At 37.2% G+C, this 21,240-nt stretch overlaps 1 protein-coding gene across 5 annotated transcripts in view; it reads right to left on the bottom strand.

Moving 5' to 3' along the window:
* afap1 (actin filament associated protein 1) overlaps positions 1-21,240 on the bottom strand; it is a 246,643-nt gene that overhangs the window by 72,611 nt on the left and 152,792 nt on the right. For 4 of the 5 annotated variants that reach the window (XM_039751423.1, XM_039751422.1, XM_039751426.1 and 1 more), the window contains exon 4: positions 5,681-5,789. In XM_039751423.1, coding sequence (XP_039607357.1) covers positions 5,681-5,789 — 109 coding nt within the window. The remainder of the gene's footprint in view (positions 1-5,680; positions 5,790-21,240) is intronic. The other variant, XM_039751424.1, reaches the window with a different exon arrangement.

Below are 21,240 nucleotides of genomic sequence, written 5' to 3'. Positions count from 1 at the left end.
GACAACATGAAAAAAATTTACTTGAGTTTTTTGCAAATTTATTAAAAATAAAAAAACTGAGAAATCGCATGTACATAAGTATTCACAGCCTTTGCTCAATACTTTGTCGATGCACCTTCGGCAGCAACTACAGCCTCAAGTCTTTTTGAATATAATGTCACACGCTTGGCACACCTATCCTTGGCCAGTTTCACCCATTTATCTTTGCAGCACCTCTCAAGCTCCATCAGGCTGGATGAGAAGCGCCGTTGCACAGCCATTTTAAGATCTCTCCAGAAATGTTCAATCGGATTCAAGTCTGGGCTCTGGCTGGGCCACTCAATGACATTCGCAGAGTTGTCCTGAAGCCACTCCTTTGATATCTTGGCTGTGTGCTTAGGGTTGTTGTCCTGATGAAAGATGAACCGTCGCCCCAGTCTGAGGTCAAGAGCGCTCTGGAGCAGATTTTCATCCATGACGTCTCTGTACATTGCTGCAGACATCTTTCCCTTTATCCTGACTAGTCTCCCAGTTCCTGCTGCTGAAAAACATCCCCACAGCATGATGCTGCCACCACCATGCTTCACTGTAGGGATAGTATTGGCCTGGTGATGAGCGGTGCCTGGTTTCCTCCAAATGTGACACCTGGCATTCACACCAAAGAGTTCAATCTTTGTCTCATCAGACCAGAGAATTTTGTTTCTCATGGTCTGAGAGTCCTTCAGGTGCCTTTTGGCAAACTCCAGGCGGGCTGCCATGTGCCTTTTACTAAGGAGTGGCTTCCGTCTGGCCACTCTACCATACAGGCCTGATTGGTGGATTGCTGCAGAGATAGTTGTCCTTCTGGAAGGTTCTCCTCTCTCCACAGAGGACCTCTGGAGCTCTGACAGAGTGACCATCGGGTTCTTGGTCACCGACCTTGACTAAGGCCCTTCTCCCCTGATCGCTCAGTTTAGATGGCCAGCCACCTCTAGGAAGAGTCCTGGTGGTTTTGAACTTCTTCCACTTACAGATGATGGAGGCCATTGTGCTCATTGGGACCCTTAAAGCAGCAGAAATTTTTCTGTAACCTTCCCCAGATTTGTGCCTCAAGACAATCCTGTCTCGGAGGTCTACAGACAATTCCTGTGACTTCATGCTTGGTTTGTGCTCTGACAAGAATTGTCAACTGTGGGACCTTATATAGACAGGTGTGTGCCTTTCCAAATCATGTCCAATCAACTGAATTTACCACAGGTGGATTTCAATTAAGCTGCAGAAACATCTCAAGAATGATCAGGGGAAACAGGATGCACCTGAGCTCAATTCTGAGCTTCATGGCAAAGGCTGTGAATACTTATGTACATGTGATTTCTCATTTTTTTTATTTTTAATAAATCTGCAAAAATTGCAAGTAAACTTTTTCCATGTTGTCATTATGGAGTGTTGTGTGTAGAATTCTGAGGAAAAAATGAATTTAATCCATTTTGGAATAAGGCTGTAACATAACAACTCTCTCTTCTGTTTCTGTTTCTTTTTCCGGTTTCTTTGTGGTGGCGGCCTGCGCCACCACCACCTACTCAAAGCATCATGATGCACCAACATTGATGGACTGAAAGCCAGAAGTCTACGTGACCATCATCATCAGGTCCTTCCATGAAAACCCTAAATACAAAGAGGACTATTTGACTTATGTTAGGTAGATTGCCCAGAGGGGACTGGGCGGTCTCGTGGTCTGGAACCCCTACAGATTTTATTTTTTTTCTCCAGCCTTTGGAGTTTATTTTTTTGTTTTTTCTGTCCACCCTGGCCATCGGACCTTACTTATTCTATGTTAATTAATGTTGACCTATGTTTATTTTTTATTGTGTCTTCTATTTTTCTATTCATTTTGTAAAGCACTTTGAGCTACATTTTTTGTATGAATATGTGCTTTATAAATAAATGTTGATTGATTGATTGATTGAACAAAATGTGGAAAAACTGATGCAGTGTGAATACTTTCCGGATGCAGTGTGTCTTCTAAGTAAACAGCCACTGTGCAAACAGTCCCTCTGCTCACACCCGCCTCCGTCAGGAGCAGAGAATGTCAGAGAGAGTGAGAGAGACAGAGAAAAGCAAACAATCAAAAATCAATACAGGCTGTTAGAGCTTTGAAGTGTGCGAAGCACCGCACGGGAAGCATATTGTATATCAATGAGGAGTTTTATTTAATACGTAATACGTGCTCTGATTGGGTAGCTTCTCAGCCATCTGCCAATAGCGTCCCTTGTTTGAAATCAACTGGGCAAACAAACCGAGGAAGCATGTACCATAAATTAAAAGACCCATTGTCCGCAGAAATCCGCGAACGAGCGAAAAATCCTTGATATATATTTAGATATGCTTACATTTAAAATCCGCGATGGAGTGAAGCCGCGAAAGTTGAAGCGCGATATAGCGCGGGATCACTGTACTTGATAACTGCTGTGCTTTGACAATCAATCAGCGGAAGTGTCAACTAAAGGACCAAAACAGAGAGCTGTCAGTCATCAGCTCTTCTGTCCCTCTCTGTCTCCTCCGGCTTACTTTAATCTTTCTTGCACTTTTCTTTTTTACCTTGTGGACCTCTTTTACTGCCGCTGGCCTTACCCACACTTGTGCTGCTATGGAGGGGAAAGCTATGGCTGATTAAAAACAATTCCAACCTGTGGTGTGACTCGCCAATGTAGACAAAAGTAGACTGCCAAAACAGAAAGTTAAAGTTAAGTTAAAAGTGCTGTTCATGTGGAAATACAGGAATTCTGAAGAGATAACCTAACAAACAACTGGTTATCTCTACAAAATTATTCCTGCTGAGCATGCAAGTTTGAAAAAGATGTCTTAATATCATTTACAATCCAGTTTAAAAACTTCTAGAAGCAGTAAATATTTGACTACTTTTAAAGTATTTAAGTCCCTCTCTTCTTAATGCAAAAATATTGTTTCTTGGATGGTGTGATTTCTCATTTTAAGGATATACTAAATAGGACATTAAGTAAAATGTGGTTTCAATCTAGTAAATTACAGTGTGTGACGTTTCACATTGACTTCAAGAGGCGTATTAATTCAGTTGCGGGCTGCCCGTTTTGAAAATTTCCAGCATCCATCTCAGCATCAAGATTAGATATCTTAATCTCATTATACCTTAAAACAATAATTTCAATAGTAGGTTAAGATTTCTTTTCTTGTATCTTTCAATCAACGTAGGTGGGAATTTCAGAACATCCTTCACCTTTCTCTTTTCTTGAATACAACATTGGTGCATCATCATGTATTAAAAATATCTACCTTTTAAATGTTAATGATCTAGGAAACATAATAAAATAAGAGAGGTGTAATAACAGCTTTTGTTTGCATCTGTGAGGTGGACAAAATTTAGACAGGCCCCAAACAGAGATGAAGGCATGAATTTACCAGATAAGTCTAAAGCTACATCCACACTATTATGTTTTCATTTGAAAACAGTGTTTTTAAATAAAAATGATTTACGTTCATACTGGCGTTTTCATCACATTTATAAAAGTATCTTTGTGATTATGTGATTTAGACCTTTCGCCTACACTGGGCATGCATATATCAGCAGAAATCACCTTGAAAGGATTATGTAGAGAGGCCCCATGAAAATCAGATTCTGATTTATGTTTTCAAAAAAAATTTTTTAAAGGAGCTTCAGCAAATTGTCCCGGTGTCATGATGAAGAGGCAGTGCAATGATCATAGTTGAAAGAGAAGGCATTCAAATTGTACAAAATGCAATATAGATGCATACAGGCAAACCAAACAACTAGTGCCATTTAAGACAACTCTTCCTGCTTCAGAGCATTTTCAGAAGTACAAAACACAGTGAGTCCAAGGAGATACTGTGATTCTGAATGGAGAAGTGATATGATGGAGAATTACTTAGATACTTAGGTGAAGAACATTATATTACAAGAAGTATGAAGTATGCCATAAAAACTAATCTTCATGATACAAGCTTGTTTTATTTTTTATGCCTGCTAATGTACAATGAGTAAGGCCAAATAGAATAAGATTCAGTACAATCTAAAATGAAATTCTATTTCTTTGAACAAGTCCAGAAATCTTTCTAAAATAATTAACATCCCATATTATCAAATATTTCCTGTGTATGCATTTTACTTTTATTTTCAATTAGCTTTGTAAATATTAGTATTCTGTTCTCTCAGGTTACTATGACATAATAGTACAGAAGATAACATTCATGCAATAAAATATTTAAATATCAACAATCAGGAAAATTGAATGTCTTCTGCCACAAAACAACAACTCCATTTAAGGGAAGCCATTAGGGGAAACCATCTTATATAGACACAATAAACTGATGTGTGCTACTGTAAATATAGCTCAGACTCAGTCCCAGGGCTTTTTTACATTTATTTTCAGTGTTTTGCTTTTTTTTATATGTTTATTGTTTTTGTCAGTTTGTGTTTGACTCTTTGCCATTTTTGGAATTAAACTTGTTGCAACTGTTTACCTTTTAGTTAATTATTATATAATTTTCCCCCCAATGTTCTGTAATTGCCTAATGGTGCTTAATTATTTTCTGTTTATGCAGTATCTTGATTTGTGCAGGCCATGGGAATGGTGGCCCCTAGTCATGCTGGTGTGCTGTCATTTGAGCATTTATCAAATACTGCAAGTGTTACAGATTTTGACCTCCAGTCTAACTGAGGAGGCATTGGGTTCTCGCCTCTATGTCTTTGGCTCCCATACTCTGAATTGGTTCATATACATTGGACCCATTTAGAGGTATGGTAATACTGTAGTTTAAAGTTGCCTTATCTTTTGGAATTCAAATATTATGTTACTTTTTATTTTTCTAAGTATGCATTGCTTAAGGAAAAGATTTCTCCCCTTTAAGTACTGTACAGATTTTCTTTAGTAAAGCTGTATGGGCTCTCTGTTTTCTCAATTATAAATGCATCTGTATTTGCTGTATATATTCTTTTTTTTTGATTTTGAAAGTTATGTTTACCAGCATTTTTTTGTTCCTCTTTTTTCCTAAGTAAGAATCATTAACTTGGTCTATTTCTTGATTCATTGCCTTTTATTGTTTAATTGAAGAATGCATTTCTTGAAATAACTGTAAAAACTTAAAGCACTTTATTTTAGTTTTGAGAAGCTCACTGTATCTTTCTTCCATGTATTGCTAATCACAACAAATACAAAAAATTTTCCCAGGATATTTCATATTTTATTACTTGTATAACTCCGTGCTATTCCAGGAGCTTAATACCTGCCTTTTATACAAAGCGGTATGTATTTGCTTTATCTCTGCCCGCAAGCACTTTATATCGAGCAAATTTACAAAATATGACAATGAATCATAGTGAAGGCAAATTCTTTCATTGTTGAAGGAGCCATTAATTGACATTTAATAGTCAAAAAATTGTTTGTCTCATGAACAAACATTCTTCAAAAAATACCCCACAAATAACTAGTAAGATAAAATAATTAATCTAATATTGATGAACTTGTTGTCAGAAAGAAAATTGTACCAGAGAAAGAATTTATGCAGGGACGGTACAAACACTGCATTTCTTATTTGATTAAGTATTCACCATTTCACCAAGTATACTGTTAGGTTCTTTGTGATAGTCATAACAAAATAAATGAGCATATAAAAATATTTGGTCCTTTGTTCTTAACTGCTCCCTCCTAAACTTTAGTTTGCTTCTTACGTGATGTGATGTATTCAGGTGCTTTACCAGGGCTAAGTGGTACTGCCTCTTCATAATATCCTTCAGGAAGTGAGGTACTGGGTAAAGGGGGAGGTCCATTATCTGGAGGCTGAAATATAAACAAAGAATTTTCATATATTATTTATAAAAAATGCAACATACTAAATAAGGACACACTTTCAGTAGCTATATCTCAACCATCTGGACTAAACAGAATCTTGCCAGAATTTTGAAGATGCCAGATATTATTGTTGTGTCATAGCTAATGTGATTGTTTAATGATGACTCATTCAGAGCAATTCACCTTTATATGAACTACAGTCAGTAAATAGTAATAAGAATTAGACCCACTAGAACCCAAGGGATGGTTTATGCCATTGATTACCTATTAAAAGAAAGTGCAAAATAGTAAATAAGAGATATGTACAGTAAAGATCTGAATCATGTTACTCTGTCATCTGGAACCCTGTGTTTGTATAGTGCTTGTCTATCCACCTACATCACAGAGCCTATGTTACTCTTTTAAAGAAACCATTGCAGAGATCCAAGTTCTGTACATTAAACCAATGATCTGTGGAGATAAGACAAGCTAATATAAACCCTTTCACAAACTCACTTATTTCACCTTGGCCTCGAAGGTATGATGTTCAGTTGGAATATTTTCACTATACCTTTCATAAAGAGGTATATACTTCTTTAACCAAGCTGTTTTGGTTGCCAGAAGAAGTCCATTATGTGGGCAATTTGCATTCTTGCTCTCCGTATCAGTGAACTCCATCAGCACAATTCTCTCCCACCACTCTTTGGTGCACACTTTCATTTAATACATTCATTTCATAGGGGGAGGAATAAGCATGAAAAAGATAAAGATTTAATAAACTGCACCAGGTAGCACTGTGGTATGCTTCCTCCTCCTGCTGACTTCCTATTTAAAACAGTTGCAATTGTATGTTTGCTGACTCTTTCTAATTCTGAGTACAATTAAGACCACTAATAAGACATACTCCATATGACACATATCGTTTCAAATGATGCTAAAATATGCACCATTTATGTCAAAGTCAGATGTCTTAATGAATCCTTTCATTTTAAGTTAAATGTTTTATTTAAATTTTTAATATCTGCACAGTTACAGTGTGAAAAATAGTGATACTTGCTTAAGAGTGGGATCATTTCCTCACAGGAGTAAACTGCCACTGACTTCTTATGCTCAAACCTGTTTCCACATCACACTTCACATAGTTTGATATACATTTTAACTACTTAGTAATAATAATATTTTAAGTTTTAAAATAAAATTCTTCCTACTTTATTCACACTATATTTATGCAATTTCACAGCAATATACCTTTATCTCACTTCCTCCAGGAGACCTGCTGTGGTGGACAAGTTATTGGCAGTGCTTGTGGGTAATGAAACATGTGATTTTAGTGCAAGGAAAAGGAAAAGGGAAGGGTTGGGAAAGGAAAAACCTGAATGAGTCTGACTGGATTTCAGTGAAAGAAGAACAATGGACATGTTGCTTCTGATGTTTAATTACAAAATAGTGAAGTAATGTTTTTATGGGTGTACCAGACTTGGACGAAAACTCCTTTTTTATCATTGAGCAACCAAATATTGCTTATTGCTGTTTGTTGATACAAGCTTTCATTAAAGGCCCAGTGTAAAAGATCAGTATCTTCAGTATATCTTTCAAAATCACACCAGAAATTCAGATTAAGTCTTGGCTGTCTCGAGGCAAAGTATGCAAAGTAACAAAAATACCCTCACATTCTTGCAGAATTAAAGCCATAGCTAGATTACTAGCACGGTACATGGAAGTAGAATGATTCTGACCTTAAATTCTCAAAATAGCAGCCTGTTAATTAGGTTTCTGTTGCCTGAATCACTGCTAAGATTTTAATATTTTGAACAATTTTCTTAGTACTATATATGGCCTTAACACGGACATCAAAAATGATTCTTGGAAGGCAGGTATGGTTAGATAACAGGAGGAAAAAAGACGAAACAAAAAAGAAACTCCGTTCTCTCTTTTGGTATAAAGCCAAACATACACTAGGACAAAAGATGTTTGATTTTTTTTGTCTTTAAACAATAATTAATTAAAGTGGGACAGTGCACTCTTTTAATGAGTCAATATATGGTTCAAGCTCATTCATGCATATACTGTAGGTTCAGCTATTTAAAGCAGTGTACAATTACATTATGTTTCTGAAACTTTTTCCCTTCCATTCCTTTAATGTCTTTCCCACACCACTCACCTTGGGTTGGTTTGAGACAAACCAATGATCTTTCTTTTTTTTTTTCCTCAGTGTACCAATGAGAGGTTTTCCTCTAACTTACATTTGATTTAAGGTCAGCAGTAAACTTGCTGATATTTGGAAAAGTCCTGTTCCAATGTAGAAGTGGTAAGCTACATAAGGTAATGTACTGTAGAAGAGGCCACGCTTTTCGTATCTTTCCAAAAATGAATGTATGTTAAGGACAGCAAAAGTACGAAAAACGATATGGTTGATTGAAAATATGCCAAACAAGTGAAAGTAATTACAATGAAACACACAAAGTACCAGTGAATAGAAGATAGTAAGGAAAACTCTGATATCGTTCTGGTCTCACCATACAAGTTGTAAACCTGTTTGTACTGGGTGTTTGCCACTTGCTCTCCTCAAAGTACTACAAAGAATTCCACATCTCACTTTCTCTCTAAGTCTTCCTCCCTCTGTCTCCTGGCTGCATAATCAGTCTCCTTTTCTTGTGAGATGATTTAAAATCCAGTCTTACGATTGTTTTCAATCAAGCCATTTTCAATCATGTAAGGGCCATCATTCTTTTCTTAAAGGTTGTGGTCTATGGCTGGCTTGACATCCCGGCCAATACCCCCAGGCCGCCAGATGGAGCTCTCCCTGCAGCACGGAGGTGCCCTGGATACCAGCAGGGAATCATGGACGATGGAGTTTTCCTTTACAGCCCTGCTGGGTACCACGGGGCCAACAGAGGACATTGCAGGGAGGCCCAGAGAGTCATTTGTGCCCTATAACCTGGAAGTGTGTCATAGTCACAGCGACAGGGGAGATGACGTACTTCTGGGATGAAGAAGAGGAGTTTTGATCTGACCAGGAAGTGCTAAGAAGTCACATGGACAGGGGTTCAGGAACACTTCTGGGTCACGGACTATTTAAAGGACTGGGAGATCCCAGGGTTGAGCTGAGCTGGGTGGAAGAGTGGCAACGCGTCTGGAAGTAGGAGGATTGGTTTATTGTATATTATTGAATTATTGTATATTGTGGAGAGGAGGGTGCTTTGTGCACTGTTTATTAATAACTAGCAAAATACCCGTGCTTCGCAGCGGAGAAGTAATGTGTTAAAGAAGTTATGAAAAAGAAAAGGAAACATTTTAAAAATAACGTAACATGATTGGTAATGTAATTGTTTTGTCACTGGTGTGAGTGTTGCTGTCATCAAGGATTTGATTATCATTATTTCTTTCAATCAGGTTCGTATTTGGAGGACGTGTTGTGTTCAAGTTACATTCCGTGTTTGTCAACCGTTGTAAAGATAACAGGTTTCATTCATCGAAGTGTTCACTATTCAAATCGCTACTCGTGAATCTAAGATGTTTAACAGGCATTCCCGGTATTAACTTGTGGATTTGCCTGCAAATATTTAGCAGCAGCGTGTCTATGAACTTGTGGATTTGCCTGCGAGTATTTAGTGGCAGTGTCTCTATTAAGTTGTGGATTTGCCTGTGAGTATTTAGCGACAGCGTATCTATTAACTTGTGGATTTTTTTGCGAGTATTTGGCGGCAGCGTGACAAAGTTGTTTCTACCTAGCTGCATCAGAAAATGTACCACAACGTCTGACACGCCTCCTTTTTACTGTTTTTTCACAGCTTGGATTGCTGCTGTCATAATTGGTTTGAGTTTCATGGTTTGTTTCAATTACGTTAGTATTTGCAGGACTTGTTGTGTTGAAGTGACATTCGGCATCTGTCAAGCGTTGTAAGCATACAACCGGTTTCATCGATAACTTCACATCCAGCTTTTGAGAGTTGAAACATTCATAAACATCAAAGTGTCCACTACTCAAATCGTCACCTGTGAATCTAAGATGTTTAAGAGGCATTGGCGGTTGTCCATAGGTGTAAAATATTTGGCCATTTCGGTACACTTGAAAGCGACAACCGAACAATTCAGCGGCAGCCATCATCTCAAATGAAGAAGTATAGGTGAGGGCTTAAGCATTTCACTCTTCTAGTGCTCCTGTGTAGTATAATTATCTCCTGTACCGTCATCAGTCCACACCTTGAACCTGTCCCAGTCATTCCATACATAAGATACAATGTTCCTCCGGATATCAACTGTGAGCCTAATATGGCCATGCAATATGTAACACACAGAATGGAAAAGGCAGGCGGCATCTCCGGGCATGGAAACCACTCAGTAAGTGCAGTTCTTTAATTGATGGTGATCACCTCGATAGACATGTTTAATGGGGGTATGGTTGGAACGGTAAAGGAAATGGGTACCTGAACAGTAAACTAAGTCTAAAATACCTACACAATAACTATAATCATAATAAATGAACAATAAAACAGCGGAGAAGCCGTGAATTAAATAAAAAGGCTGTAGTTATCAGCAGGGAGACATGAATACCGTGGAGAAGCAAGGAAGGGAATGAAGAGACCGGAGCGACGGACAGCCTTATATAGGCAGGCAGCCAATTACGTGGGAGGCGTGGGGATCGGGACGCAATATAGGCAGGCAGCCAACTACATGGGAGGCGTGGGGATGGGGGACGCAACGCCGCCTCACATGGCGACCGAGCTGCAGGTTATGGATGTATATATGTATGTAAGTAGGATTCAGTTATGACTGTTACACGCAGAATTTCGAAATTAAACCTGCTTAACTTGTGCAAGTAACCTGTAAGGAATGAGCCTGCCAAATTTCAGCCTTCTACCTACACGGGAAGTTGGAGAATTAGTGATGAGTGAGTCAGTGAGGGCTTTGCCTTTTATTAGTATAGAAAAGTCAACTTGTTGGACTTTTACCTGGTGTCTGACGTATTGTCAGAGGGTTCAAGAGAACGATAGCGCCTTCTATCTGTCACAAGGTGCAGAACACTAGGATGAAACTCGTGCTAAAAGTTCTTGGCATCCTTGTACCCTTGAATTTCCAGTAGCTCTTAAGCAGCCAGCTGTCCAAGGTAGCTCCTCCATTGTTAATTTTCTTAATCCTATACTAATGCCTAGGACCAAAAACTAACTTGGCTAAATCTAAAAATTCATATAATTTTATTCATTTTGGACATGCACAATGAGAAGGTGTTTTTGAAAACTGAAAAAATATTGCTTCAAAAACAAAAAATGGCTGTAGGGATACTGTACTGTCCCTTGCTGTCATCTAAGGGGTCATAAATTATCTCATCAGCCCACCTTGCCCAATCTCTCTCTTCGAAAAGGGAGTCTGGTATCTCTGGATTAGGTCAGCAGCTCTTTAGCATCTGGTAACACTACAATCACTTCTCTTCTGTACTAGTACCTCTATAATTGCCCATTTGCGGCATTATGACCAACAGAATCTACAGTCTTCCTAAAATTTTCTTTCAGGATACTACAAAAACAACCAGAAGGATAAATATTTGGGTTCTTTTGAGTACTAATTCTAAAATTCTATATTTTTCTTATTTCAAGAAAAAGAATACATCTCATTAAACTTCTGAATTTATACAACTGAGACAGTAGTATACTTTACTATTTGACAAATTGTACAAATATAGTATATTGTTTCACACTATTGCTCTCTTTCTTTACATTTAATTTCTGAAACACCATATCTGTAGTGAATGTCTAAATTAAGACACAAGGCTCTCATTTTTATGCTATTTGTTGCAATACATTTACATTATCACAAAGCAGCATTCTGCAGAGTAATGGTAAGTGCTAAACCTGAAATTTCTTAATATTCATTAAAAAAAAATTGCACTACTTTTTAAAGGCACTTATTTGAAAGAAAAAGAAGGCCAAAACTCAAGTGCTTTTTCACTGCTAAAACAACATTTAATCTAACTTCACGAATTTCTCATTAGCCCTACCTTGCCATGCCAGAGAAGATATTATAATAATAAATTTTATTACATATAGATGTATTCATTTGTTGATGCCTTATTCTATGAAAGATGATACTATTTCTCAATGCACTGATCATAGGCTCCAGTAATTCATAAAATAATTGTTTGAGTACATTCCCAAAATGATTTATTCCTGCTTGTTGTAGTTTGGCATTGCTGAACATTAGGTTCAACACTGTGCAACCATTCAAGAGCCAGACTGGCCACCAGAGTAACTGCTTAAAACAAAATGGGATGTTAGACTCAAACAAAGATGTAGGTCAGACAAAGATTTGGATCCAGTTGGAAAATGAAAAGCCAAAGATACCTGGATGTATACACAAGCATTTAACATAATAAAATTCAGAGTGTATTAATTGAAGTGCAACAATATATCTCACAAAACAATACTATACAATAATCAACTATTATAAATACAGTATTTAATAGGACTTCTAATATCGACATTTAAAAATTGCTATACTAATTATAATCATTTATATAATTATAAAGTCAAGACTAACATGTTTACAGTTGTTTATTTAACTATAAGTTGGTTGTGCATATCTGTTCTATCCAAATAAAGCTACAACTCACATAAATAAAATTAAGTATAAAGATAAATATCACAGCAATGATATAAACTCTGTCAAATGCAACATATCAGTTATTTTTGTACAAGATTCAAAGTTGCAAAATTATAGGAAGAAAAAGCAAAGTTTAAAAATGATAAATTACACTAAGTGTCTTAACTAATTGATAAACAGAAATATACTGTATGTCTAACATTTATGACATAAAACTTTAGGAAACCAAGTTAGAAAAGCAGCTCGTTCCAAAAAATGGTGACAGATTCATCTGTTCTAGTTATGTTGGGTATGCTGTTGTGCCACTGTGGTGTAAGAGTCAAGAAGCAGTTGCCTGTCTGTAGACATATGGCTAATACTTTAATGCCACAGCTGGACTAAATGCTGCCTGCTACCAACTTATTAAAAATTGACCCCATAACACAAACTATTTACATTCAGCTGAGCCTCAGGCAATTGAGGTAATTAGGGCTTGACCAGCTCACTACTGGCAAGACAAATCTTGCAACATTATCAAAAGATAAACAATGCCAAAATTGACGAAAGTGGTCACCAAGAGAACATACTGTAAATGTGCACGTTAGCCTTTACATTAAAGCAATACTTCTCAATATAAGAAAAACTATAAGACTATAAGATAAAAAAGACAGTAACTGAAACTGTAAAAAACTCTCAGAAAATCAAGGTTGGCTTAAATACAGGGATTATGCTATACAACTACTTCCAAGCACCACCTTCTTATTTATTCTTGAAACACTTATTAAATAGACATAAAATGGAAGAAATGTAAACATTGTCTAAGTTACAAGTCCAGAGCCATTAAAGCACACTCTACAAATCTGCTTTAAAATAAAATTGCAAGCCCCTTTAAGACATTACAGAGGCAGGTGTGGGAGGATTGTTGTGCACTGTGAAAATTTACCTGAACATTGGATAATTATCTTGGACCAGCAAAGAAGTGAGGCTTTCTTCATACCATTCAGCACATAGATTTTTAATTATACGAGGTTTCATGATAAATACTACAACACAGGCACAAGCAGGAAAAACTCTGAATTGAAAAACAATATAACCACTTAAGTGGCAAGTTCCATTTTCACAAATAAAGCTTTGAAATTCTATAATATTCTCATTTATTTTTAAATACAACAATTCCATCCTATTGTATTTTTTAGTATATATACTGCAGATAAGGGCAGCATGGTAGCGCAGTGGGTAGCACTGCCCCCTCGCAGTTAGGAGACTGGGATTCGCTTCCCGGGTCCTCCCTGCATGGAGTTTGCATGTTCTCCCTGTGTCTGCGTGGGTTTACTCCAGGTACTCCGGTTTCCTCCCACAGTCCAAAGACATGCAGGTTAGGTGCTTTGGTGATTCTAAATTGTCCCTAGTGTGTGCTTGGTGTGTGGGTGTGTGTGCCCTGCAGTGGGCTGGCGCCCTGCAGTGTGTTTGTTTCCTGACTTGCACCCTGTGTTGGTTGGAATTGGTTCCAGCAGACCCCCGTGACCCTGTAGTTAGGATATAGCAGGCTGGATAATGGATGGATGGATATTGCAGATATTTTCGACTTTGCCTTATACAAAAATGAACAAGACATAATTTTTTATTAAACAATGGGAAGTCAGATCTTCACTAACACACAGTAAATGAAGGGATACTTTTTGATATATCAGAGTATACCAAAGGATTCACAACTCTTAAAATATAAACAAATTTAAGTAAGTTGATGTGATTACCCACCCCAGAAGACATTTAATTTCAAACCCTTTCTTTTGAAATATATACAGTATTTACAGTGAAAAGAAACAACATATCCTATGAATATACTGACCTAGTTACCTGCACCCAAAAGGCAGATGGAAGGATAAAAGGAGATGTAGTTTTGGAAGCGGATGCTATTTACAATTCACATAAACTGATACTTTATACCATGTGCCATAAAACTGTTGGCTTATGTAAAATAATCAAACTTGAAATTAAATCATTTAAACATTGGCATGATCTGTTTATCTGTTTTGATACAAATTAATTAAAGATTGCCTGTGGACCATCAAATCTATTGCACATTGAATCATAGGATTTACTAGTGAATGTCAAAATCGAAACTATTGAATCAACAGTCAGCTTACTACTGCACTCCTGCTACAGATGACTAATATGATTATGGGGTTTGTTGTGGTTTTGGTAGAGGGAATTTGTATGTCTATTTTCATTTCTAGACACATTCTGAATTTCCTAAAATCCTAACCAATAAAATAGGGATGCTCCGATCAGGTTTTTTTTTTTTTAAGTCCGATACCAATCACCGATTTCATGTTATTTGACAGACCAATTCAGATACTGATTCCAATTTTTTTCGTTTGTCCCTTTCAAAAGCTTTGTACATTAAGCTCCTGCATAACCAGACATTTAGAAGTGTTATGTCCTTTATTAAAGTTTTAACTTTGGTATTTTTATAATTCAATTATAGATCTCAGATGCTAACTGTTCTTTTTGATTAACAAAATAAAATTATTTTCCAGAGATAATGCATGAAAGACGCATGAACCAATGGATATGATTACAAACTAAGTCATTTATGAAGAAGTCATGTTAAAGCAAAAGAAGATTACATTTGCTTAGTTTAAGCAAAAGAAGATTAAGAGGTAATATAACTGAAGTGTCTAAAATTATGAAGGGAATTAGTACAGTGAATCAAGACTGTTATTTTAAAATGAGTTCATCAAGAACACGGGGACACAGTTGGAAACTTGTTAAGGGTAAATTTCTCACAAACATTAGAAAGTGTTTTATTACATAGAGAACCACAGACACTTGGAATAAGCTACCAAGTACTGTGGCAGACAGTAACACTTTAAGGACGTTCAAAACTTGACTTGATGTTATTTTGGAAGAATTAAGTGGACAGGACTGGCAAGCTTTGTTGGGCTGAAAGACCTGCTCTTGTCTAGATGGTTCTAATGTTCTAAAGATGAATCAGTAGGAGAACATGGTAAAATACATGATTAAAAAAGTCCTTTAGAATATGAAAGAATAATTCAATGTCATTATGTATTTTTTCTGTTTAACAATAAACTCAAGAGGAGTTTGTACAAAGATCTATAGGGAATTATCACCTCAAAAAGTGAGGTGGGAGAGAGTGAAAAAAGCAATGCTCTTAGTTTACCCAGACGTCCTAGCACAAGAAAATAAAAGAGGTCAAACTCTCCCCTCACCACTTAAAAAATAATAATTACATACTTGAAAAAACAATCAGTTTTTAAATATTTCCTGCAAGTAACAGGCAAATATTCCACGAATTGTAGAAAAAAAAATATTAATACTGGATATAAGCCACATCTAAAACAATGCAAAAAAAGTTATAATACACTCAATAGACACCCCTTGCCTAAAGAAAAAAAAAATCATTGAAACTGATTTAGCGCAATACGTTTCATGGTAACAGCACAAGACAAATTCAATCAAAATTCGTACCTAATTATCTAATTAAAAAAACACTGGTGGTTTCTTTTAAGACTTTAGAAATGCAAAATACTGCTACAGCTTCATTTTCACTTGTATAAGCAAGGCCCAGATAAAGGGAGCCTAACAACAGTTGATAAATCACAACGTATAATACAAAAGTGTTACAGAATCGGAGGGCGTTAGAAATACTGAGTAAAGACAGCAGAGCTTAGACAGATTAACCAAGATGGAATCCAGGCTTTAATCGTTAGATTAGAAAAGTTCATTAAAGTCCCTTCCTGGCTGCCGTTGAGCTATAAAAACACTTTCTGCATTTTTCCTGTTATGCACCTTTTATTCAGGCTTTGTTTGATGCTATGCCATCAGCCACAATCTTGGTTTACCAGATGGTGCCTTAAAATGCGTGTGTGTGTGTGTGTTTTTTTAACACCTGAAGCAAAAATCACATTGAGTATTTAAGCCACATGAATACCCAATCATAAAACCAAACAACGTTACAACATACAAAATAATATACATAATAATTATATACAGTAAGTTAGATGGAAAAGAACATGCAATGACATCAGTTGTAAGTTACATTTTACACTTAATATTTGAATATCACAGGTGTTTAACACATTGTGTGAACTTTTTCCAATCAATATTTCTTGCTGTACTGCCAGAGTGAAAATCTGGCAGGCCAAAAGGCTAACAATCAAATGGATTAAAAATGGGAGAAATGGAAAAATGACAGATAAACAGGAATAAAAAAGGCAGGCAATGTGGCTTAGTGGTTAAGGCCTTGCTCTTCAGACCCTAAGGTTGAGGATTTAAATCCTGTTACTGACACTGTGTGACCATCAGCAAGTTACTTCAACTGCCTGTTCTCCAATTAGAAAAACAAAAACAAATGTAACCAATTGTATCTTAAATGTTGTAAGCTGCCCTGGATAAAGACCATATAAAGTAAATAAAAAGGGTAGCAAAGCAGGAATGCTAAAGCCCAAAATGTAACCCAAGAATTACAGTCAAAGTCCTAATGGCTTAAAATGATTTTGACTCTAACTACATTACATAAAGATTTCGCACAATCCAAAAACTTGGACGACACAATCATTAATACAGGTTCTGGTCATAAAATTAGAAATGTTTATTTCTTTTAATTTTGATGATTATAACTGACAACTAATGAAAGTCCCAAATTCAGTATCTCGGAAAATTAGAATATTGTGAAAAGGTTCAATATTGAAGACACCTGGTGCCACAATGTAATCAGCTAATTAACTCCAAACACCTGCAAAAGCCTTTAAAGGGTTTCTCAGTCTAGTTCTGTAGGCTACACAATCATAGGGAAGACTGCTGACTTGCCAGTTGTCCAAAAGATGACCATTGACACCTTGCACAAGGAGGGCAAGACACAAAAGGTCATTGCTAAAGAGGCTGGCTGTTCACAGAGCTCTGTGTCCAAGCACATTAATAGAGAGGTGAAGGGAAGGACAAGATGTGGTAGAAAAAAGTGTACAAGCAATAAGGATAACCGCACCCTGGAGAGGATTGTGAAACAAAACCCATTCAAAACTGTGGGGGAGATTCACAAAGAGTGGACTGCAGCTGGAGTCAGTGCTTCAAGAACCACCACTCACAGACGTATGCAAGACATGGGTTTCAGCTGTCGCATTCCTTGTGTCAAGCCACTCTTGAACAAGAGACAGGGTCAGAAGCGTCTCGCCTGGGCTAAAGACAAAAAGGACTGGACTGCTGCTGAGTGGTCCAAAGTTATGTTCTCTGATGAAAGTAAATTTTGCATTTCCTTTTGAAATCAAGGTCCCAGAGTCTGGAAGAAGAGAGGAGAGGCGCAGAATCCACGTTGCTTAAGGTCCAGTGAAAAGTTTCCACAGTCAGTGATGGTTTGGGGTGCCATGTCATCTGCTGGTGTTGGTCCATTGTGTTTTCTGAGGTCCAAGGTCAACGCAGCCGTCTACCAGGAAGTTCTAGAGCACTTCATGCTTCCTGATGCTGACGAACTTTATGGAGATGCAGATTTCGTTTTCCAACCGGACCTAGCACCTGCACAAAGTGCCAAAGCTACCAGTACCTGGTTTAAGGACCATGGTATCCCTGTTCTTGATTGGCCAGCAAACTCGCCTGACCTTAACCCTATAGAAAATCTATACTGTGAAGAGGAAGATGCAATACGCCAGACCCAACAATTCAGAAGAGCTGAAGGCCACTATCGGAGCAACATTGGCTCTCATAACACCGGAGCAGTGCCACAGACTGATCGACTCCATGCCACACCGCTTTGCTGCAGTAATCCAGGCCAAAGGAGCCCCAACTAAATATTGAGTGCTGTACATGCTCACACTTTTCATGTTCATGTTTATACCTTTCAGTTGGCCAACATTTCTAAAAATCCTTTTTTTGCATTGGTCTTAATTGATATTCTAATTTTCCGAGATACTGAATTTGGGACTTTCATTAGTTGTCAGTTATAATCATCAAAATTAAATGAAATAAACATTTGAAATACATCAGGCTGTGTGTAATGAATGAATCTAATATACAAGTTTCACTTTTTGAATGGAATTACTGAAATAAATCAACTTTGTCATGATATTCTAATTTTATGACCAGCACCTGTATAATATAATAAGCACAAAATCACATCCTCAGAATGTCAATAAAACTACAAATCTGGATTCAGCATATTCCAAATACGAAGAATCAGAAAATCTGTGTACATCAATTGTTCAAGGAAGTGTTAACTTATGAAATCAACTTCAAATACATACAGTCTATTTTTAGAGAATTATTTCCTATGAATTTATTACTGCGACTCATTAAAAATGCTTTACAAAATAACATAATAATGAAATGTGTTTGCTGACTGACATCACTAACCAGGGGTGGACTGAGATTAAATTCTAACCCTGAACTTTTGTCCAAACTGGCCTCCACAGTCACCAACCAACCTTAAGTGCATGTGCACACATTCTATATTGATTTTAAAATAGTACAGTATATGAACCGATATAACAGCACAGACTTTACAGATATTACTTGCCCACTTGGATAAATGACCATGAATATAAACAGAAAATACAATAAAAGTAAAAGTTGGCCGGAGGCCCTTGATTCCTTTTTGAAATGAGCGAGATTTGAAGCGGGAAATAAAATTAGACTGAACAGTCATCCATGGCCTTGGGTTTTGTTGCAGGTTTAGTCCCCCTTGGTGAAATGAATGCAATTAGAAATGGAAGTAAATATTGTACAGTGCTGTTGATCTCTCTGATGGAATGGAGGGTTAGTTTAAAACCATGACTAACAGAGTTAGATCAAGTGACAGGGTAGAGCTACTGAGGATGTAGAGCGGGGCACTTGTTTCATGTTTCCTCATACCTCTGTCTTTCTCAACTGATGTGAAATTGGGTTTGACAGAAATAAATTTCATATTAACACTCAACTAATTACAGACAAACCAATCCTCAACCAGACAAGACACATAATTTTCTAGGGTTATAGCACAAGTCTGATTGATGCCAGTACAAGTAAAATTAAAAAAAGAAAATTTATTGTTAGTCGTTTTCACATGGAAGACGTTAAACAACAAGGTCAAAGCACCTGTTTAAATTGTATATAAACCTACGAAATCAGAGTCAGCTGCCATAAAACTAACAAAAAGGACAAAGCACAATGGCATAATTCAAACATCAATTGTCAAAAAAGAAGATGTCTAGTTTGCTTAAGAAAATTTCGGAAGTGCTTGGAACTCTGACAACACTGCATCTGTTCTATCTCCTGCCAGCTGACTGCGAGTACAAGAAAGAGTAACTGAAGTAAGGCATAACACAAGCTGATGAGAAAACTGCAATCCAAGTCCTAATCGCTGATAGCAGAATCCCTGAAAATACACTTTGTCACTTAACTAAAATGTCACATTTGCAGTTATTTATCTAACTGAAAATTCTGAAAATTGAACATGTATGCATGAAACATGACTGCATAAAAAACATTTTAGGATAGAATATTTCTATTTGATTTTTTTTTCTTTTTGTATGAGAGGATGAAATTAACTTACAATTATGTTTTACTGCTATTTAATGTTACACTTAAAAAGGCTAAATTACATTAAACATTACTTTAATTAATGATTTAATACTAGCTATCCCCCACAGCTCTGTCCGCGTAGTAGCAAAACAGGACAAACTTTAAAAATCAATAAAAAACAGGTATCGCTAGCTAAGAGAAGGCATGGTACACTGTAAAACGTGACCAGAGGTAGACCAATTCGAACAGAGGCTGGAACGCGAGTGTGGAGGGCCCCCCTGGCTCACCACTTCTGATGTCACACTTCCCTCTCCCCTCGGCCCACAGTCTTAGATTAAGTCGCAAAATCAACTGAAAATTACGCAAATTATAGAAAAAAACCCAATCTAAACCCGTTACATAGTTCTCTCGTTCGCTAGCTAAGTGGAGGCAAAGGATGCTCCGAGGCTGGCATGTGAGTGAGGAAGGCCCCACCCGGCTCCCCACTCCTGATGTCACACTTCCCACCCCCACTCGGCCTGCAGCCTTAGTCAAGGATTAGCGTGAATAAATCGCTTCTGTAAGCGAAATGAGATACCCGATGAAACCCAATTTAAATCCGTTAAGTATTTCTCTTGTGAAGAGCGGACAGAATTACAGACAGACATTGGATTTTTATATACTGTATGTGAACCCTTGACTTACAAACACAATTCGTTCATGAGGGTTGGTTGTAACTCAAGTTGGTTTTAAGTCAAGACTATTTTTCCCATAAGAAATAATGTAAATACCCATAATGCGTTCCAAACCTTCCACAACAACACTTACTTAAACTTTTCATTATAAAAAGGGTTGTATAATGTGCATAATTTACCAAAAACACCAATAATTTTTCTATTGTACTAACCAAACAGTTATAAAAAGTGCCCAGCCTACCAGAAACAATAATTTCATACTGTACTCACCATTTAAGTTGACATCTTTGGCAGGAACGGAGGAGGAGGAGAATGAAATGGAAGGTGGTTATTGTTTGGAAGGATAGCCCCCTTCCATAAGAACATTGGGACTATGGCTCTCTCTATGGCTGTGTCCTTTCTCTCCTTGGGACAGGCTGTAGCCCACTAGGACCTGCTTCTGGCTCACTAGGTCTCAACCTTTTCGGAAATAAAAAGTGGTCTAAGGTTGTCTGTTTCTGTCTTTTCTTCAACACAGTTCTGTAGTATGACATGACATTGTCATTAAGCAAGTTAATGCAACAATTAGCTTTTTCTCTGTCTGGGTGGTTCTTCTCTACAAATGTTTGTAGCTCTGTCCATTTTTTCAGGATGTCCTTTATTTCAGAAGAGGACATTTGCTGCACTGATTGTTGATCCTCCTCCTCCTCTTCAGAAAG

The sequence above is a fragment of the Polypterus senegalus genome, chromosome 4 (genome assembly GCF_016835505.1).
Source record: "Polypterus senegalus isolate Bchr_013 chromosome 4, ASM1683550v1, whole genome shotgun sequence".
In the NCBI taxonomy this organism is placed as follows: Eukaryota; Metazoa; Chordata; class Cladistia; order Polypteriformes; family Polypteridae; genus Polypterus; species Polypterus senegalus.
The sequence above is the reverse complement of the archived record's forward strand: the minus strand, read 5'-3'. Positions and strand labels throughout refer to the sequence as shown.